This window comes from Delphinus delphis, chromosome 19 (assembly GCF_949987515.2).
Source record: "Delphinus delphis chromosome 19, mDelDel1.2, whole genome shotgun sequence".
Classification (NCBI taxonomy): Eukaryota; Metazoa; Chordata; class Mammalia; order Artiodactyla; family Delphinidae; genus Delphinus; species Delphinus delphis.
Window position 1 is genome coordinate 8,836,156 of NC_082701.1, and position 22,514 is coordinate 8,858,669.

Genomic DNA, 22,514 nt, shown 5'->3' on the forward strand with positions numbered 1-22,514 from the left:
TAAACTTAAAATAATTAGTTTCCAACCAAGCCTCATGGATTTACATCCTGTGTTTTTAGGGCCATGGAGGATATAATTAATTTTAGCTTGGTGAACACATGGGTTTTGGGGGTGCATTTTCAAAGTATAGTAGAGAAGGTAAATGTCAAATGAAAATGTTTAGTTTTTAAAGCCATTCACATTAGAAATTTCTCTTCCTCTTTTTGTGCAGAGCCAAGTTAGTTCCTGGACTGTGGGTGGCAGTGTCTTTGCTTAGTGATCACTTTTGTCTTCTTTGAGAAGTTTGTGTGCAACCTGGAACGGTAGCTACATTTTTTGTACTTATTCTGTGTCAGGGCTGCTAAACACTCTACATTTTCTTTTTTTAATCTTCCACAATTCTGTACGTTAAAGCAGATGAAGAAACTAAGATGAATTGAAGATGAAGAAATTGAGGCTCATTGAAATTGAGTAGCCTTCCCAAGGCCCTCTTCTGATGGTAGGACTGGGCTTGAAGGCGGGTCTTCTCTCCCAGGGCCTGTGCTCTGAGACATGACGTTGCTCTGGGACACGCCTGGGTTCAGATCCCGGGATGTGACTTCTCTCCGCCTCTGTTTCCTCATTTTATTTTATTTTATTATTATATACTTTAAATAAATTTATTTATTTAATTTTGGCTGGGTTGGGTCTTCATTGCTGCGTGCGGGCTTTCTCTAGTTGCGGCGAGCGGGGGCTACTCTTCATTGCGGTACACGGGCTTCTCATTGTGGTGGCTTCTCTTATTGCAGAACACGGGCTCTAGGCGCGCGGGCTTCAGTAGTTGTGGCGCACGGGCTCAGTAGTTGTGGCACATGGGCTCTAGAGCACAGGCTCAGTAGTTGTGGCGCACGGGCTTAGGTTCTCCGCGGCATGTGGCATCTTCCCAGACCAGGGCTCAAACCCGTGCCCCCTGCCTTGGCAGGCGGATTCTTAACCACTGTGCCACCAGGGAAGCCCCTGTTTCCTCATTTTAAAGTGGGGAGAAACTTGTTTCACAGGAAGAGTCTGCCCAGTACATGCGTTAATCTTCATGAACCTGCTTATGGTGCGGCTGTGGGGAGGCAGTGCTGGCTCCTTCCCCCTTGCCCACCTTGGTGAGAGCTCTTGGCAGGGTGGGCCCTGGCCTTCCATTCCTGCGTCCCTGGTGCCTGCTCTGCAGTGCCTGTCATGGGCACTGGAGGGAATGTTTGTTGAATAAATGATGTTACGAATTTCTCTAGGTTCTTCTTAGAAGAAGTTTTTTTCTTTTTGTTTTTTTTATACCACAGGTAGCTAATAGGCTTTTACCTTTGGCCAAGGTGTTACTTGATCCCTTTCTCTTTTCTTCATATTTAGTAGATTTTAGAGCAGTTTTAGGTTTACAGAAAATTGAGCAGATAGTACAGAGTTGCTATATACCCCTCTACAGCTTCCCCTGTTATTAACATCTTGCGTAGTGTGTTTGTTTTAATTGGTGAGCCAGTGTTTATACGTTATTATTAACTAAAGTCCACTGTCTACATTAGGATTCACTCTCTGTTAGTACAGGCCTGGGGGTTTTGACAAATGTGTAATGTCACGTGTCCACAAGGACAGTGTCTACAGAGTAGTTTCACTGCCCTATAACTCCTCTGTGCCCCACCCCTTCATCCCTCCCTTCTCCCATCCAGCACTGGCAGCCCCTGGTCTTTTTATTCTCTCGATAGTGTTGCCTTTTCCAGAGCGTCAGATAGGTGGGATCATACATTCTGCAGCCTTTTCACACAGGCTTCTTTCATTAAACAATAATCATTTAAGTTTCTAGCACATCTTTTTGTGTCTCGATAGCCCATTTCTCTTTATTGCTGAATAAGACTCCATTGTGTGGATGTACCACACACTGTCTGTTTATCCATTCACCTTTCGTAGGACATCTTGCTTGCTTCCAGTTTTGGGCAATTGTGAATAAAGCCTTTATGCTGCGTTCCTTTTCACTTAACCTTGAGTTTTCCAGCTGTGCTGATGATGGCGCATCAAGCTTCTTTATCAGGAAATACTGGTCACTACTAGAAATGCTTCCCTGAGTTGGCCTCCATTTAAAACTATATGTATTTGTGTTTTTATTGCTTTTTCAGCTTTATTGAAGTATAAATGACAAATAATAAACTATATGTTTTAAAAATACATAGTTGGATAAGTTTTGACATATGTATACCTGTGAAACCATCACCATAATTACGATAGTGAGCATATCCATCACCCCAAAAGTGCTTTATGTCCCATTGTAATTTCTCCCTCCTTCCCATACCAACACACCTCCACCTCCAGGCAACCACTGATTTGCCTTTTGTTACTATAAATTAGTTTGTATTTCCTAGAATTTTACGGAAATAGAATCATAACCTTTTTTTTTGTCTAGCCTCTTTGATTCAGCATAATTATTTTGGATTCATTCATTGTGGATGAAAGATAGTTCATTACATTGTATTGCTGAAGAGTGTTCCATTATTTGTATACATTGCAGTGGAAAACATAGGCATTAAAAAAAGATAATACTTTTTCATTCAGTAGTATCTTTCTAATATTTTAGATGTTAGAATCAAGAGTAAAACCTATCATTTATTTTCAAGTTAGGATTAATATTTGTAAACTAGAAAACAAAGGGTTACTTTTCAGTTGGTAAACCAAAAAAGAAAAAAAAGAAAGAAAGAAAAAACCAGTTACTGAGGTTATATTCTAGGCAGAAAACAAAACTAGATCTTTAACTCTTGGGGAGCTAGAGAGGGAGGGATACAGTGGGTAAAGTTGGGGGAAGAGTTGAACAGGAAGGGAGATTGCAGAGGTGGGAGGTGTGGCTTCCACAGGCCACACCTGGGAGGGGCAGGGCCGGTGGCCTGACAGTGGTCCCTCTGCCCCCAGAATCTCTTCAGAAAAGGCCTTTGAGCCACCTCAGTCAGCTGTCCTTGAAAGAATTAGCTGATGTTTACCTGTAAGTTGGCTTTATGATTGGTGTGCGTTCAGAGGCTGCCTGTTCCCCCCCCCCCCGCCCCGGTACGCAGGCCCCTCACTGTTGTGGCCTCTCCTGTTGCGGACGCAGGCTCCGGACGCGCAGGCCCAGCGGCCATGGCTCACGGGCCCAGCCGCTCCGTGGCATGTGGGATCGTCCCGGACTGGGGCACGAACCCGTGTCCCCTGCATTGGCAGGCGGACTCTCAACCACTGCGCCACCAGGGAAGCCCTGCTGCCTGTTTTTTGAAAAATTTCCCTCTGATGCCAGAAAATTTTAAATAGGTAGCGCAGCCTTCTATTCTACTTCTAGACAAAAGGCTTTAATTAAAAAAGCCTAGTTGATCAAACAGATTTGAAACTCATACTAGATTCATTTATCAACAAGTACGAATGACTCTTGGGTTTCATGGAGAGAAGAAATTTGTCATAAGACTTATTATTTTGGGCATGTGCCACCACAGCCTTACAGACATTCTAAGGACAGTAACGAGGACAGAGATATGTAGTTGTCAGGTCAGCATGTTTGCTGCAGATTTAAGTTATTCATGGTGAGTCAGTCAAGACGATCAGAGCAACTTCTTGAACTTGAAATGTGGCCAGTGAGACTGAGGGACTGAATTTTAATGTTATTTGCTTTTAATTAAATTTAAATAGCCGCATGTGGTTGGTGGCTGCAGGTTATAGAAGAGATGGTTCTGGAGTGCATTCCATTGAATGGAATGGTAGGAGTTACCTTCATTATTCACATTCATTCTTTCCTCTCCCCTGCTCCCCACTTTCTTTTCTGGGGTAAACGTACATAGTCCAATTTGTGTATGTAAGTTAGATGTGCATTTGTTGGGACCCCTCTGTATAACGGAGAACAGTTAAGTACAAGTACAGTAAGTGACAGTCCATTGGTTTTATAGTCCTTTCTATTTTACTTCAAGTTTTTGTCCTTCACAATTTTGACTGGTTGGCATTTAAAATAACTCTTGAATTTTTGTGAGAAAATAATTAAATGGAACCTGTTACAGTTAATCTCTTAGCTCAGGAGTGGGCACACGATGGCCTGCTGTCTGTTTTTGTACACAAGCTAAAAATCATTCTTACATTTTCTAGCGGTTGGGAAAAATTCAAAAGACTATTTTATGACATGTGAAAAGTATATGAAATTCAAATTTCAGTCTCTGTAAATACAGTTTCATTGGAACCCAACTGTACTCAATTTGTTCACATATTGTCTGTGGCAGTTTCTGTCCTCAAAAGGCAGAATTGAATATTTGCCACAGAGACTGGCCCAGAAAGCTGAAAATATTTACCATTTGGCCCTTCACTTATGGCAAAGGCTTGCCCACCCCTCTCTTAGATTTTTGAAGGCTTTTATGCAGAAATTGGAAACTCAACTTGAACACCGGACCCTTTGAAAGTTTGATAGTAGAGGATAATCACTTGGATTGAAGCTCATTTGTTTGCATTTTGAATAATGTATTTATAGGCAAGGGATTTGTGAATGAATGAATAAAATTTAAAGCACTTGGAGCCACAGTTCCCAAACTGTGCTCTGAGACACCCCAGAGCACCCCAGTGCTATGGGATATTTTTAATTTTTGAGGAAGCATAGTGATACTCCACATTTCTTAAACACTGCAGGCTCCTAGTTCAGCTAGTTCACGGTTTCAGGCTCGCACTGCATTTCTTTTGATGGTGTCGCATCTTGGTGAAGCTAGGGTTGCAGTGGTTGCTGTGCTAAAGGCAAGTGCCTCAGAGGAGTTGGTGTCCAACTCCAGGAAACTGGGGCAGCAGTGTGGCTCCAGCTTGATTCTTAAGAGGCGCGCGCACCCGCACGTAGTTCTGGTCATTTAGGAATGAAACAGAAACATCTTTTCCTTCAACTTAAGTGCATTATTTCTTTCAAATGCTTACTAAGTTATTAAGACACAAATGCTTTTTAAATTGTTTGGACCTACTAATCTAATAAATGGTATTTCTTTTGGCCTTGGGGCACTGTGAAAAAGTTGCTGAGATTCCAAGGGTGCTGTAAACCGAAATTTGGGAACCTCTGACACAGAGCACCAAGTGACAGTGCTTTAAAGGACAGATGACCCCAGATAAGCCAGTCAGAAATGTCATCAATCATTATCTTCAAGAAAATAAACCCGCTGGAAGTATGGAGCCCCCAGGCTATTGACTTAGATGTCAATCTTGAGATCTTTCAGAAAGTGACACAGTTGGACAAGTGTGGGTGGCTATCGTTTTCTAACCTAAATTAACATGCAGAAGATGCAGTTAATCAAGCATACTGATTATCCTTTGAGTTTATTTGAAAACCCAGTAACTTTGTCAGTCTATTAAATTGTGTTAACAAAAGTTTGCAGGTGGTCTTGCCTGGAAATTCTTGAAGAGGAACACATTACAAGAACTTTGAGGTACAGTATTCTGGAAGGCCTCGCTAAGTCACGGCTTTCACGATACAGCACCCACGTACGTGTTAGGTTTGGCAAGGAGAGAAGGGGTAATGTCTGCTCTGTCTTCCACCAGGGCCCACCTGAGACTGGCTTCCTGTTGTGCATTGTATCTAAAGCAAGAGCCCTGTGCTAGTCTTGCTTTAGCCAATGTGAACAAGCCAGTTTGTAAGCAGGTTTAGATGATTCTTTTTCTTCTAAGCAGAATTCTTTGTTTTCCTACTTGTTTTGACCTCATAGCGATGACTCAGATACTTAGATGCCATGGTACTTTTTGCTGAACATTATAAAATATTAACATGTAGACATTTCCCATGAACCAGGAACAGTTTGTTAGCAGGACAGTGACTGTCGTATGTGCAGTGTAAAATCGCAACCACGATTCACAGTATGTTGCAGGGAGAGTTCGGGGGTGGCGGGCGCTGTCCGGTTATACTCTATGGGTGACGTCCCAGTTCTTTGCTGATATTTGCCTGCTCCTCTGTTATACCCACTCCTTTGTTTCTTTGCTCGCTGATATTTTTTTTTGCGGGGGGGCGGTCATGAACTAGTGCTTGTTTCTAGGACCCAAAGGATTAGGAAAATTTGTGGTAGAAAATCTTAAAATGGGGGCTTCCCTGGTGGCGCAGTGGTTGAGAGTCCGCCTGCCGATGCAGGGGACGCGGGTTCGTGCCCCGGTCCGGGAAGATCCCACATGCCGCGGAGCGGCTGGGCCCGTGAGCCATGGCCGCTGAGCCTGCGCGTCCGGAGCCTGTGCTCCGCAACGGGAGAGGCCACAACAGTGAGAGGCCTGCGTACCACTAAAAAAAAAAAAAAAATCTTAAAATTGGTAGAACTCTCTAGGAACAACTTATGTGGCTGTTTGGGAAGAGACCATCGCCCTGAATTTGGGTTCAGAGCACTTCCATCCCACTTGTCATTCAGATCTGCAAGAATGCTGCCTTGTGGAGTAGAGTCAAGTACATGGGCATCACGAACCAGATATTTTAAGAGATCAAAAACCCTAGTATTGGGACTTCCCTGGTGGCGCAGTGGTAAAGAATCTGCCTGCCAATGCAGAGGACACGGGTTTGATTCCTGATCCGGGAAGATCCCACATGCTGTGGAGCAACTAAGCCTGTGAGCCGCAACTACTGAACCCACGTGTCACAACTACTGAAGCCCGCGTGCTGCAGCTACTGAAGACCATGAGCCTAGAGCCTGTGCTCCGCAACAAGAGAAACCACTGTAATGAGAAGCCCGCACATCCCAAAGAGTAGCCCCTGCTCACCACAACTAGAGAAAGCCTGCGTGCAGCAACGAAGACCCAACGCAGCCAAAATAAAACAAAAAACAAAAAAACCCTACTACTGTTTTTTTCTTTTTGGATACTATTTTAAAATATCATAGTATGGATAAATCAGATTATTGACCTCTCTGTGGAATTAAAACTTTTTATGTGTGAAGTCTTTTAATTTTGTGGGTAGTTTTTACCAGGTCCTTTAGAATTGTCACTGTTGCCTGGTAATAGTCGTCCGAAGGTCCGTTAAGGGGCAGGTGGTAAAGGTGTGAGTGAAGTGCAGAGGACACAGACGGTCACTGGAAGTAGTGACTTTCCTTCATGCAGGCCTGACACGCCAATTGGCACAAAGGCCCTGAGTCTGTGTGCTGTTTCCCAAGAGAAGAGATGTGGATTTTAGAAGCAGTTCCTGAAGTGTCTTATCCTTTAACAAAAAGATTTCATGTTTAGGACCGTTGAAGCAAAGGAGTGGATTTATGAGTGAAAGAAACTGTGATGTGTTGGTGCAAAATTCCCCACGTTTCTTCTCAGTGTTTGCGCATTCCCCCTCTGTTGTGCAGAGTAATGTATGTTGAAATGGCTCATTTATCAAAAGTAAACAGAGCTGGTTTATATCATTGTGCACTGTGGGAGTGCGTGTTGGGAGAAAGGGATACGTTCCTGGTAAAACTGTCTAAAATGTTTGGAGTTGCAAGAGTTTTGGTGCATGGTATGTGAGCAATGCATTCACCATCTGTTCTTTCAGCTCTAATTGTGCCCTCCACAATATTCATCAAAATCACATTTCAACGAGAAGGTTCTAGAAAAGAAATCGACCTCTTATTGGGTTATGTGCCCTTTCCTTAGACATTATGGCACCATAGGTTGAACTCAAGTCTTTTCCAGACTAAGTATTGCCGCTGGAAAAAGTGTGTTATGTGTGGATACCAAGGGGGAAAGGGACGGGTGGGGTGGATTGGGAGGTTGGGACTGACACTTACACACGACTGATACTATGTATGAACTAGACGGCTAATGGGAACATAGTGTATAGCACAGGGAACTCTACTTAGTGCTCTGCAGTGACCTAAAGGGGAGGGAAATCCAAAAAGGAGGGGATGTATGCATGTGTGTGGCTGATTCATTTTGCTGTGCAGTAGAAACCAACAGAACATTGTAAAGCAACTATACTCCAATAAAAATTAATTTTAAAAAAGTGTTATCAGGACCATGGAATTTGAGGTTGTCTAAGATGAAATTCATAATTTAAACGTCAGATATGTTTGATCTTAAAGGGAAATGGCTTGGAGTATATTAAATTTTTATATATATCTTTTTAGTTCTAGTATAATCATTTTATTTCCTTGTTTGATTTTACCGGTGGGTATCCAGCCTGTCGTGACTTGATACGCTGGTCTATCTGAAGACGGGCGACTGAGGGAAATGGCTGGGTTAAATGCAGCTCTTACTACGACAGCTGTGTGTGCCATGTGACCGTTGTTCCTTTGTTGGTCTTGTACTGGTTTGAAAATAGCTAATATGATAGGGTTGTCAATAAGTATTTGGATGAGTGAAGTATATCATGACTAACTGGATTGTAACTTTTCTTTAAAAGGGCTCAGATTTCTACAAATTCCGGTTTTATCCATATCTTGTTGAGTATGAACACATTTATTCACAAATGGCCTGTGATTTGGAACCTCGGCTTAGGGGTGGAGTGCGAGGGCCCACCGAGGGCTGAACTGGGACAAGGTGCAGTGCCAGGCCCCGGGTTCCCTGGGCGGTTGTCACGTTTCACGTCTGGAATTAGCTTGGACGTTTGTCTGCTCTTGAGTTTCAGCCACAGACGTGGAGCTTGCCGCTGTCGGGGCAGCGACCCTCGCGCTCTAGCTGCTCCCCGGGGCTCGTCCAACTTGGCTTCCTTTTGGTTCTGCTCCTGTCCCTGCCACCAGGGATGTTTCCTTCCCTTTGGGTTACTTCTGTAAAGCTGCCCACCCTTGAAGACCCCCGGCAGACGTACTTCCTCCGAGAAGCCTCTGGAACCACCCAGCCGGGACGTTGTTGTCATACAGCCCCTTCGGTGGTGGCTCACCTCTCCCTGGGGCCTCTCTGCTGCCCTTGTGTACAGTCGTATGTTTCTGTGTCTTCCACTCGAGTGTTTTCCAGAACCTTAGCCTAGGGCTGCGTTATGGTAGGCCCTCTTTACGTAGCTGTTGTTTTGAGACTCCGTGAATTGTAGAAATATAACTCTGAGGGACTTTGATCAACTTGCCATGTTTTCTTGATATGTTGTATATTTCTTTGAACACTGGCACCTTCTAAGAGAGACTTAAGCCATGGTTAGCTTTTTCACTTACTGATTCTTTCCAGGGTGGAACCCTATCTGTTCATGAGGGTCAAGCCTGGTGCCACAGGATAGACAAGTTGAGGGAAAGCAACGGGCTTAGTTTGTTGGCTAAATTGGGTATGAACATAGTTCAATTTAAAGGTAGGTTCTTTAAATGGAATTTCTTTTAAATGGGTTTTCCTGGCACTATGCAGTGTTAAGCTCATTAATGCACAAGTTGAAATGTCTTCACTAAAATATGGTTTTCTTTGGCACAGTACCAGCTTTTAATATGTCACAATTGCATTCGGAGGTTGGTTAAAAACCGAAAGTACTGTTTCCAAGCTCCCAAATTGCAGGCTCAGAACTCTTTTGAAGGAGGAAGAGTGGGTGTAGGAAGGTGGGCGGGAGTTGCTACCCAGGAGCAGCTCTCCTCTCAGGGGCAAGTGGACAAGGCTTTAGTGCTGCTTCTACCATTGAAACGATCACTAAGTTAGACAAAAAGAGTGAGCAAATGACTACAATGGTTATTCCTCTTCCAAAAGTAATTTTTCCTTTTAAGAGGAGACATCAAAGAACATTTCTCCCCCTCTGAAGAAACTACTTCTGGAAGAGTTACTTTTGTTCAGCCTTTCTTGATTTTTGTATTTGTTAAATATCGAGTGTGATTAGGAAATGACTTGATAATATTGCAGATAGTTGGCAAAAAAATAAGACATTTGAAAGTTACCTCTGCTCTTCTGACGCAGTGGTTGGAACCTGGTGAGCGTTGAAATATGGGGTTCTTCCTCACTTCTCTCCTAGAGATTTCTTCCTGCGGAGATAAAATTGAAGGCCTGCTAGTGTGGGCTCTTTGGACCAAACAGGGTTTTATAAAAATAGGGAAGCTTCATAAAATCCGGATTGCTGGCTTCTCTCGAAAAACCATAAGCTGGAGCTCCCTGGGCCTGCGTCTCCTCCGAGCTGCAGTGGACGGCCGCGGGCAGGAGGCCCCACAAGGAGGAGCAGGTGCGCCTTGGGTTAGGGCTGTGGGCAAACCTAAAAGTTGTGTACATTTTCACGTATAAAATGGGACAATGTTGTACTTAATCAGTTACTTGGAAAAGCACTGTTGGTTTACGTGAGGACTTCCCCCCCAGGGTTACCTTTTCCTATTAATATTTTTCCCAGCTTTCTAATTTGAAAAATTTCTATTAAAAAACAGTTGAAAAAGGAACTTCCCTGGTGGTCCAGTGGCTAAGGCTCTGCGCTCCCATTGCAGGGGGCCTGGGTTCGATCCCTGGTCAGGGAACTAGATCCCACATGCAGCGACTAAAGATCCTGCATGCTGCAACAAAGATCCTGTGTGCCGCAACTAAGACCCAGCGCGGCCAAATAAATAAATATTTTAAAAAAGGCAACAACAAATGTCATTTAAAAAAAAAGTTGATAAAGTATAGTGAGCACCTGTATACATTTCACCCAGGTAAATTAACACATTTGCTTTATCTCGCTTTTTCACACACACACACCATATATTTTTTTTTTTTGCAGAACCATTTGAAAGTAAGCTGCATATTAACACTTTTGCCCTAAATACTGAAGAATAGATGTTCTCCTTACATAACTGTCATCATTATCACACCTGAGAAATTTGACACTGATAGAATAATATTATTTAATAAGGAGTACATAGAGTTATTTTTATTCCAATCCAGGAACCACGACAGCATTGCATTCCATAGTCCTGTCTCTTCAGTTGTCTTTATTGTAGACACATCCCTGCTTTCTTTGTCCACCTTTCAAGACGTGGACAGTTTTTCTTTTCTAAGCGTCCGGGCTGGTTATTTTGTAGAATATTCCACAATTTGGATTCGTCTGATTGCTCCCCACGATTAGCTTTAGTTTGCCCTTTGCGTCGTGAGGACTTCGTGGGTTTGTGTGTGCTTCCATTGCAACCATTGGATTGTCAGATTGTCCCAAGTGCAATCGTTTGGTTAAGGTGATGTCTACTAGATCTTTCCATTATAAAGGTACCATTGTGCCTTTGTCACTAATGATCGGCAGGACGATAATTTGAGACTGTGGTATCTTCCAGCGACTACCTTTCTGTAGCAACCATTTATGATCCTTGCCTGAATCAGTTATTATAAATTGACGGTTGCAGAATGATGATTTTTTCTAATTCTGTCATTCCTTCTATGATTATTAGGTGATCTTTTTCTGTAAAATTTCCTCCCCCGCCCATATTTCTTGAGGATCACTCTATGATTTATAAAGCTTTACCACCTTTTTTCTTTATGTTGCTCAAATTATCCCGGGATTGGCAAGTGGAACCCCTTCAGGCTGGTTCCCCATCAGTCATTGAGCACTTCCTTGATTTCTGGTAAGAAATACTTCAGACTAACCTTGACCTTTCCTTGCTCCAGACTTGTGATCAGCCATTTCTCCAGGGAGCACAGCTTCCTTTCTAGTAGGGAATGGTATTTAGGAAACAAGATCTGGATGCCAAGTTTGCTCATGGCAGCTGAGGTGTCATCACTTGTAGGCCCTTCCTGTGGATGGAGCTAGAACATATATTAATTATATTAATAATATTATATATTTTATTTTGAATAAAATCAGAATGCTGCTCTTTTTCAGAGGCTCCAGAAACTTTACAGGTTGTAGTTCATGCTGGAAAACTAGGGTACTGGTATCCTAAGCAGTTTCAGAGACTAAAGTTTGGTCAACTTCTTGCAGTCTTCCTTTTCCTTAACCCTCTAGAAAGTTAGGGTTTTCTATGCTAACAGTACGCAGGACTCATTAACCTCACATATCTCTGAAAGGCCAGGGTAAGTGAGCACAGAAGCAAAAAGCTGGATTCATTGGTTTATTTAGGAAGCTTTTATTCCGTATTTCAAAAAATGTTTATTGAACAGTGACTCTCTTCTTACTAGGCATTGAGTAAGGTCCTTGTTCTCCTGGATAATCAAAGAGAAAAAGGACTTGGTCTCTGCCCTGTGGCTGAGTGTCACCCTGCATCTGGTGGCAGGGTGACGGATGTAGAGGGAGGAGGGTAGATGCTTACCAACCACTTTCCACCACGACAGAGCTTTGGAGAGGAGCATACCGATTCCTGTATTAGTGGCTCGTTAGCCTGGATACCTCAGATGCCATTTGGTTGGGGCATACCGAGGTAAAAATGGATGTCTCTGCAAATATGAATCTGCATGGAGGGATAATTTTACAGGGAATGGAAAGTTTTTACTATGTTTTAAATTCAGGGCTAGCTTGTGTGGGTAATGCCTTATGCTGACCACTCTATTTCAAGAATTTAAAGATGTGGGTATTTTGAAAATGATATATAACAGGTACTTAAATAGGAGAGATCCGAGCCTAGGTTGTTTCTTGCTAAGTGCTTACTCTACCTTTTATGTAACTTAAAAAGAATTGTTTTGTTTGAAGCCCTTGTATTCTCAGTTTCTTGATATGTCATAGTCCTGCAATGGACAAAGCCAGTTTTTTTTTTTTAATGTAGTAAAATTTAAAAGTCAGTTTAGACAGTGTCAGTGTGTAGAACAAATGATAGTCAGCAATTTTTTTTTCGAGAATTGTTTGTGTGTGCAGTACTTAATACTAACAAATTTTAGGGCCTCGTGGAGGCCTAAATTATCTATGTTACGATCTCAGCGGCTGAATAAACTTCTTAAACGTTGTTTATTATAATATGCATTAAGGGAATTATCGTGCGATTTATCATCCCATGGTAGCAGTCACGGAACTCAGAATGTATTTGAATGGCGGGGAGTACATAAGCATGAAGATTATATTTTCAACACCCAAAGTAAAAACATTTAAAAAGTAAATGTAATTGGTCACCATGTGGGTTTTGCCTCCCTTCCTGACCATCTGGTCACATGGTAGCGTTCCCTCCTTCCCTGCAGAAGAGGGCGGGGCCTCCTGTTGGTCCTGGTCTCCCCCCCCCCACCCCCGTCTTGCTCTCGGGGCCTGGCTACGCGGCTGGCGCTGAGCTGGGATGTTCCTTGTCACGGCGTCACTGCAGGCCCCCGTTTCCCTCCTCTGCCGGCTGTGGTTCTGTGCTCACGCCCCGAGGTATCCTCGAAGTCGCGCTCCTGGGGTCTCTTTCCTGGGAATGTTCTCCCCTCATCGCTGACTATGAGCAGCCCTTTCCATGCTTTGAGGCCCGGTGTAAATGCCTCCTCTCGCTGGAAGCCTTCCGAAGCCTCCGTCCCTCTGTTCCTCTAAGCTGTGTGTTTTCTTCTTCTTAAGCCCTTACAGCACTTGCTATTCTTAGGACACTCCTGTGTATTTCCCTGACACTGTTTCCCGAACTGTCCGCTTCCTCTTCCCCTTCCTCCCATGTTGCCTAGCTTGGTACAGTATAAATATATAAAGAGCAGGAGGGCAGCATACATTTTTCAGATTGGGGTAACTTTATAATGTTATGGAGAGAAGATGAGATACCAGAAAACTGAGAATTACTTGGAATGAAATGGTCGTGAACATCCTGGGTGGAGGAATTGCTAGGTCACTCTGGTGTTTTACACGGTCTTCTGTGACCGCTCGTGTGATGAGTGTACTTACGTTCAAATGGTCGAGCCTGTTGAAGGGGAACTTCAGGGAACTTCTCCAAGAAGGCCAACTTTTTTAGTATGATGGTGCTCTGAAACCACGTGCACCTTGTTAGAAGTGCAGTCAGAGCAGTCTGTGCCATTTCCACACTTTCATTAATCTTTCAACACCGTAAATTTCTTCCTTAAATCTGTGCTTGCTTGTCATTAAAGATGGGGTGTCTCAATTCCCCTTGCCTCCGTTTCTACTCCCGCCTAAGAGGGGAGTGGCGTCCGTCAATCTAACATGACAACATCTCACGGTACCGTCCTTTATTATAGGGGGAGCAGAACTGCGAGGCGAGCCCTGGGCCTTTTTTAGGTTTCTTCTTACGGCCAGACACTTGTCATCCCATGCCCTGTGGTTTCCTGTGTTTGCACACCTGTGATCCTTTGGATGGCTTAGGTTTTAGTGTGAATTCAACAGTATCTTTAGTTCGGTAATCTTCACAGATTGCTACAGAGCAAACTAAATCTGGTGCCTAAGTACATTTTCTAAAAGTTTGGATGAATTATGTAGCAAGTCTTTTTCTTTCTTTTTTCTAAATTAAGTTTTTTTCATTTTGAGATAATGGTAGACTCATAGTATATTAATAACATATTATTCCCAAGGAATATTATGGAGCGATTCCATGTGCTCTCTACCCGTCTTCCCAAAATGGTAACATCCAGCGAAACTGTTGTACATCATCACAACCAGGATATTGACATGATGCAGTCAAGACAGAACATCTCCCAAGTGCCCCCGTCTTGTTGCCCTATTGTAGTCACACCCACTGCCCTCCCACCCCCCGCCCTTCTTTAACCCCTGGCAACCACTCATCTGTTATCCATTTCTATAATTTTGTCATTTCAAGAATGTTACAGAAATGTTTAAGTTCATGATCCACTTTGATATAATTTTTATGTAAGGTGTGGGGTTAGGTCGAGGGGTCGAGGCCTTTTTGTTTTTTTGCCTGTGGGTGTGTAATTTCTCCAGTAATATGTGTGAAAAGGCCATCCTTCTTCCATTGAATTGCTTTTGCAGCTTTGTTAAAAAAAAAAGTCAGTTGGCATGTTTGTGTGGGTCAGCTTGTGGCTCTCTGCTCTGTCCGTTGACCTGTGTGTCTTTCCCTTCACCCGTGCACGAAGCCTGGATTCCTGTAGCCGTGTAGTAAGCTTTAATCCCCAGGAGAGGGATGCCTCCCGATGTGGTCTTCTTTTTCAGAATTGTTTTGGCTATTTTCGTTCTTTCTCCTTTCCATATAAATTTTTAAATCTTGTCTATAAGCTACAGAAGAAAATCTTGCTGTGATTTTGATAGGAATTTGTTAAAACTCTATATCCACGTGGAGAAAATTGACGTCTTTACAATATTGAGTCTTCCAGTCCATTAACGTTGAATGTCTTTTTCTTTTTAAAATCATGAAAGCTTAAGGTGTAAAGATGAAGATGGCTGTGATGTAACGTGTTGCCATGTATTAAGAGGTGATTTTATTCCAGGGAGACTGTCAAAGACAGACTGTCAGGTTGCATCTTTGTTCAATTCCTTTTTTAAAAAATTTTATTCATAGGCCTATGAAAGGAGGTTCCCTACGTGTCCTTTGATTCCGATGTTTGTGGACAGTGACACTGTGAATGAATTCAAGAGTGAAGATGGGGCTATTCATGTTATAGAAAGGCGCTGCAAACTGGATATAGATGCCCCTAGACTGTTGAAAAAGGTAACTGAAAAGGACACCTTAAAAGGCAGTCCCCCCAAAGCCAAAATGAACTTATGCTTATAGCTTCTGTTGCTCTTGTTATTAACCCGTTTTCTTTCTGTTTCTGTTTTAAAGATTGCAGGAGTCGATTATGTTTATTTTATCCAGAAAAACTCACTGAATTCTCGGGAACGTACTTTGCACATTGAGGCCCGTAATGAAACGTTTTCTAACCGCGTCATCATCAACGAGCACTGCTGCTACAGCGTGAGTAACCGGCGCTCAGGCAGAGGCGCAGAGTGTGCTGGCGCGGAGCTTCTGAGAGTTGTTTGGCCACTGCTTTAAGCAGTGCGTGAGGGCTGCCTCTGTCTGAGAGGGCAGTTCTTCATCACATAAAGTCACCGGTTTCTGACGAGCGGGAGCGGCAGGTGTGGTGTACTGCAGGGTGGATTACATTGTTGTCGCAGTTCAGGTGGCCAAGTGATGGCCTGACTTGTTCTTTAATATGCCACATCTTTTCTGGCCACTCTGACACTTTAGAAATGTGTATTGAGGGACCCAGGCTACTGTGTCCCCCGAAGATTGGAGCCGAGTGTGTTTATCTGCCCCCCGTCTTCACTGCTCACCACCCTTTTTCAAGAACTTCTCTGACCAGATTATTGGAAAAACCTAATAGGTCTCTCTGCTTCCACCCTTACTTTCCTACAATATATCCTCGACACTGAATCCAAAGTGATCCATTTAAAGTATGTCAGATCGTGTCATGCTTTCTTTGGGCTCAAACACCTGCAGTGTCTCTGCATTTCACTCAGAGGAAAAGCCCAGAGGCCTTGCAGTGGCTCGTGAAGCCCTGTTTTCTCCTCATCTCTCCTCTGCTGTCCTGCCTGCCTTGGGCACGGCCTGCCCGCTGTCTCGCTGGCTGTGGTCGTGTAGGCGAACTTCCCGGAGGACCTCTGCTCCTTCTGCCCCCAGACCTCCGCTTGACTCCCGTCCTTCCCTCCTTCCGGCTTCGCTCAGCTCTCCCCTTCTCGATGGAGCCAGCCCTGAGCACCCTGTTCGGTTCTGTAACCTGCCCTCTATCCCTTTAACCTGCACCAACTTGGCTTTTGTCCATAGTGCTTATCTTCAACAGTGATATCATTTCTTACCTGTATGTTTGTGGCCAGTTGTCAGTCTCCTCCTGCTAGACTGGAAGCTTCACAAGGCAGGGATCTTGGTTTTGTTCATGGTGGAGAACATGGCTCGATGAATATGGTGAATGAATGACTGAACCAAGAACGAAAATGAAGCTCTCCTTCTAATAGTCACTTTTAGACTATTTTAGAAACATTATTTGAGCCTTTTCATGAATTTGAACCTCTCTGTGTAATTTTTCCATCTGCTGTTTTCATGATAATAACATCAGTAGTAAAATAAGTGTTTCTCCTGGGTACCAGTTGACTGAGGAGCAAATGATATTCTCAGTTGTCAGTATAATTAGTGGGAATACTTTCCCTTTTACCTGCAGGTTCACCCTGAAAATGAAGATTGGACCTGTTTTGAACAGTCTGCAAGTTTAGATATTAAATCTTTCTTTGGTTTTGAAAGTACAGTGGAAAAAATTGCAATGAAACAGTATACCAGCAACATTAAAAAAGTGAGTCTGTCTTGGGATTTTAAGGAAGCGGGTGGGCGGGAGTCTCTTTGGGAGGCTGGGAACGGGTTAGTCAGGGCTCCCGGGGGTGGAAGGGGTGGGCGGGGCTGCAGGTGATGCTGGTCGCTGGGGGACTGAGGAGGAGGGGTCTGCGGGCGCTGGCCTGCCCCACCCCCCTTCCGGGCTTTCTGGGAAAGGTGAGCGCTGCAGTCAGGCCGGGCAGCAGCCCCCAGCAGCCCCGGGGCCAGCAGGGCCCTGCTGGGTGAAGGCGCTGCTGTCCTGAAGAGGCATTTCAGGGGGTCTCTCGGGTCCCAGGCGCTGAGAGGTGAGGTTCGTCTTCCTTGGAGTCTTCCTTTCCTTCTGGTTTTCATGCTGCTGCTCATCATTGTGGCAGTTGGGTTGCGAAACGTATCAGTATGTATGGGATTAGGAGTGCTTTCTGAAGGCTTGTTTTAAGTGATACTGGAAAGCATTTGGATTGAGACACAAAGCACATGTTGAGTACCAGTGTGGTAAATCAGTGCTTTTAACTGGTTATATAAAAAATTCCATCTTAGATATGATTTCCTAGACCTTTAGAGAAGAGGAAGTAAGATTATGAAAAAAAAAAACAAGCCACAAAGGCATTTGGCTTTTCTTTTTCCTATTTATGTAACTCAGTTTTTATCATGGTTTTAAAAACCCGTGAGGGATGAATAATTTGAAAACTCAGTATATACTAACTTTAAAACCGCTTTTGCTTCAAAGGGAAAAGAGATCATTGAGTACTACCTTCGTCAGCTAGAAGAAGAAGGCATCACGTTTGTGCCCCGCTGGACTCCACCTTCCCTTGCACCCTCTTCAGAGATGTCCTCATCCTGCAAGAAACCAGCAGCGCCGTTGGCTGTAGTGGTCCCAGACCCTGCGCTAAAGGAAGGGCTGAGCAGCGAGCCCCTCAGCACCCCGAGCGGGGTGCCTGAGCCCGCGGTGGGGACCCCTGACGGTGGGTCTGAGCGAGGCTTCGCTCTGAGAGCAAGACTCCAGGCTTACCTCGAGCCATTGCCTCTCGGGACGCTTAGAGGTTACACGAGCAGAAAATTGGTCTCGTTACTGTCCCCTTTCCTCTGGCTTATATAACACATTGATTTTATTTTTCTCTTAGAATGAAGAAACTTCCTTCTAAAAAAAATAAGTTTTTCTTATTTTTATGAGTTTTTAAAAAATGGGCAGGAAGGGACGTATCAAGTTATTCTTTTACTGAGACCAGGAAACGTTTTTCATTTCAGTTGAAGGTATCTTCAGGGAATTGTAAGGTAGGAACTGATCTTTCTAACACAATTATATCATCTCCAGACACATTTTAGGCTTACTAGATTCAAGGCACTGTTCTAAGCACTTTATGAATGTTCACTCGTTTCATGGTCGTTCCTTTTAGGTAGGAAATGCTTACTGTTCGCATTGTATACCTGCGTTAACTGAGGCTCATTGCGGGCTCCACCACGCTGTGCCGCCTTTCTCGTGCGTTATGCCCGTGCGCGTGCACGCGCACACACCTCTTTTTTATTTCTCAAGCTTGTGCCCATTGTACAATAAGAAAATACAAGAAAATTCTGCCCTCATAAGTTTTGTTGAATTATTGGCATTTATCTTTCCATACCTTCTTCTCTGCGGCTCAGCTGTGCCCTTGGTTACTTTCCAACGGGTGGCAGGTATTTTAGTTGGTTTGGCAAAAATACGTTTTATTTTTCACTTTGGGAATTTTTCTTTGCTATGCTTAATTTGAAATCTCATTCTTCCAGTTTATGTTACCTTATGAGGAAGATTTCTTGTGTTCTTGAACATCCAAAATAGGTCTAGATCCACTTGTTTGTTTTATTCTGTAGTTTTATATGATGTGCGTCCTCCTTATGTAACTTTGAATTAAATATCATTAAATATCTGTAACAGCTGTCATTCTGTCACGAATAGAGTTGATATCTCGCAAGCAGAGTTGATCTGGTGGTAGTTGGGGCGTGTAAAGGAATCGGCACGTTTCTGTGTGGCTCTGGCAGTGATTGGGCTTAAAGACTGTCACTGGGGGTCTCTAGGGTAGCTGGTTAGAGTCCCCCGTCCCTGTGGTTCCGTCACCTCTCAGACTCCGGGACCACACAGGAACGTCACCAAGCAGGAGGACTTTGGAAGCCTTCGAGCTTCTGTGTTCTTCGTTGTAAATGATGTCCTGTAATTTATATTCCAGACAAACTAGACGCAGACTACATCAAGAGATACCTGGGTGACCTGACTCCACTGCAGGAGAGCTGCCTGATCCGACTTCGCCAGTGGCTCCAGGAGACCCACAAGGGCAAAGTGAGAATTCACACTCATGTGCAGGGGCGCTGTTGTGAAACCTCGGATCCCTGGTCCTGTTCATAGTGACTCAGAGTAAATGTGCCCGATTGCCATAGCTGGGAATGTCCCTTCCAGTCTAAAAGCCATTGAATCCGTATCCCCGTGTGTGGCATCCGAGTCTTTCGTGGCAAGTTATGGTCCCCTACTGTGTATAATTAGCTGTACTTTTGTAGATGTTACAGAGAATGGACTTGCTGAAAAACAATTATATGTCCAGTTGCAAAGCAATATTGTATTCCAAGTATTCATACATTTAATTTTCAGAAGGTTTGGAAGTGGTTCACAGATTATTCCGAGGTTCGAACTGTCTGGGCTTTGATTTTGAGGGTTTTGGTAAGCAGCCTCATCAGGAATTAGAGTTTTGTAATCCTCCAGCTGACGGGGACTAGTAGGAGCAGAGGGATTTGTGTGTCGGGGTGTTATTCACTCGCTGGCCTGCCCTCTAAGTCCGTCAGTCCTGGTCACTAGCGCCCAGCATCTGAGGACCGTTTGTGTTAGTGATTGAGAACACAGCCCCTGTGGTAAGAGCTGCCATTTGTTGTGTGCTGACCGTGCACCAGCCTCTCTTTTAAGATCTTAATTAAATCCTCCCAGCAGCCCTGTGAGGTGGTGCTGTTTTTATCAGCCCCGTGGTACACACAGAGGAGTTCAGTAACTTGCCCAGGCTCTGTCTTGTAGTGAGTGGTGGGCTGGGGTCGAAGCCAGGCCTTTAGGTTCTGGAACCGCCGTTCCTAGCCACCTCCTTGTGACGGTGCTCCTTTCTGAGAGAAGGTGATGCCGTCTCAGTGCTTTATCTTCCCAGGAGTGGGGTAGTTAGGGGGTGCCAACCACATCTCCCCCATCTGTGCAGCAGCAGCATGTGGCAGTGAGTGCGTGGCCGGGGTCAAGGGCAGCCAGTCCACGGGAGACCCAGACGCAGCCTTGGCCTGTGGTTTCCTTAGGGAAGCCGACCTGTCGAACTTGTTGATTGCCAGGAGCGGAACCTGGAGAAGGTTCCTGTGTGTCAGGACACCAGCACCACTACCAAAACCAACAACACTGTTTTGTGTTCTGGGTTTTTATTTACGTGTAATATATACACAGAAAAATGCACAGATCATAATAACTCGTAGGTTAGCTCAGTGAACTGAAGCATCTGGTGTTTAAGAAATTCCTTATGCCTTCACTCTACTTTGCTGAAACTAAAATGGGAATAGCATGAAGATTATTCAGACTAATCATGCTGATTTTCTAAAGCATTAAGGAATTTCTGGTAATGGCTAATTTTACATAGTGCGATAGTGCAGCTCGCTGTTGATAAGAAGTGAGACTTTCAGAGCCTTATTCCGTTGGTAACTTGGTTTTTCCCCTTAGCAGCTTTTAACATTGCTTAGAAACATCTCTAACTCTCAACAGATCCCGAAAGATGAGCATATTCTCCGGTTCTTGCGCGCCCGGGACTTCAACATAGACAAAGCCAGAGAGACCCTGTGTCAGTCTCTGACCTGGCGAAAGCAGCACCAGGTGGACTACATCCTCGACACCTGGCAACCTCCCCAGGTCCTTCAGGACTACTACGCGGGAGGCTGGCACCATCACGACAAAGGTAGCTGGGAGCTTGGCATCGAGACAGGCGGGCCCGTGGGCACGCTGCCCCTCCCTCCCCCGGCTTGAGCAAGTGGATGCCCGTTTCGCCGCCGCCGCCCTGGGGATGCCCTGCAGAGCGGAAGGAAGGGCCTGAGGCTGCTGCTGCCTCCCTGCTCTCGCTGCCCTCGGGCAGCCTGCTCCACTGCAGTCCTTAGTTGCGTGGAGTTTGACTTTATTTTAAAAACTTCGAAGGCAGAGGTTTTTCAGGAGCACAGTGCTAGGAAAGGTACTTTCCAGTGACTTAACCCCTGCAATATCTGTAAAAACGTGTAGCCGGGTTTTGTACATCAGAATTTCAGCTCTACCTGGAGAGTGAACAAAACTTAAACCAAGAACAGTGATCCCGAACATGAATGATGAGGTGTGCGTGGGTTGGTTGGATTACCCTGCACGCGGCGCCCTGCAGGACAGCCTGCGCCGTCGAAAGGCGTGCCCGGTGCTTCCTGACTCGACTTGGTGGCGGGTGGAGTGGGGTCACGGCTGAGCCCGGCAATGGCCGCGGTGTGGGTGGTAGAGCCGGACGGAGGACAGAGCTCCGCTGGGCCCCCTCTCTCCGTGCAGAGCGTCTCCGGGGCCCTGCTAATAAGCTGCTCCTTCGGCTGGCTTTGGTGGGGCAGGGTTGCAGGGGCCCTGTGGGCAACACAGAAGGCAGCTGCTGCTCCTCAGCGGGAGAGCGCTGGAAGCTCCTTTGGAACTTGGGTGAGCCCGTCTCCCTGTCAGGGCCTCAGAGCTGTGTCCCCAGCCTCATGTCAGGAATGGCGCTCACAACGCCTGTCCTTCCCCCTGCAGACGGGCGGCCCCTCTACGTGCTCAGGCTGGGGCAGATGGACACCAAAGGCTTGGTGAGAGCCCTCGGCGAGGAGGCCCTGCTGAGATACGTGAGTGCCCCCTGCAGAGGACACCGGGCTCCGCTGTGGCTTCACTTTCTTTCTCTGCCCGCAGGGGTGGGATAGGACAGCTGTCCTGTTGCACCAGCATGTTTTACTTTCATAATTAGAAAGGAAGATCCATTAATATATTTCAAAAACTTCAAAAGAGGGCACAAAAATTATAGAAGTGTTTTTCCCGGTGGGGCAGTGTGAACAGAAGAATCAGCACAGCCCCTTGAGAGGGTACGGGGAGCTGGTCGCCTGTTCCTTTCTCTCCCACTGGCTCGGGCCGTCCCCGCCCACCCTCACTCTCTTTTTAAGATGCCCCTCAGATCGGACCTCTTAATAGCACTCTCTCCACTGGCACGTCCATGATCCAGGCTCTTAGCATCTTTCATCAGGGCTACTTCCCTGTCTCCCTGACCCCTTCCAGGGCAGCTTCCACCGCGTGGGCAACTATGAAGAGAAGAATATTGTCCTTAAATTAGAAACAAACAAGCAAAAACTTTAAAAGGCATATCTATAATCCATTATCCCAAAATATCCACTGTTGGCATTTTGTTGCTATTCTGTTAGCCCCCGCCACTGTGCGTGTGCTGACATGGGCGTACGTATGCATCCACACGTACACACGTGTGCGCACAAAGATACGGGTGGACTACGTCTGTTGGGGAAGGGCTTGTTACTCCAGATTGAAGGGTTCCCTTCAGCTGGACTTCAAGTCAGTTCTCA

General features: G+C 45.0%; 1 protein-coding gene across 1 annotated transcript in view; it reads left to right on the forward strand.

Annotated features, from left to right (window-relative positions):
• Positions 1-22,514, forward strand: part of SEC14L1 (SEC14 like lipid binding 1) — a 52,011-nt gene that overhangs the window by 19,166 nt on the left and 10,331 nt on the right. Inside the window, exons 3-9 of the mRNA XM_059997917.1 lie at positions 15,159-15,308; positions 15,423-15,554; positions 16,795-16,923; positions 17,668-17,902; positions 19,136-19,245; positions 20,683-20,872; positions 21,703-21,791. Coding sequence (XP_059853900.1) covers positions 15,159-15,308; positions 15,423-15,554; positions 16,795-16,923; positions 17,668-17,902; positions 19,136-19,245; positions 20,683-20,872; positions 21,703-21,791 — 1,035 coding nt within the window. The remainder of the gene's footprint in view (positions 1-15,158; positions 15,309-15,422; positions 15,555-16,794; positions 16,924-17,667; positions 17,903-19,135; positions 19,246-20,682; positions 20,873-21,702; positions 21,792-22,514) is intronic.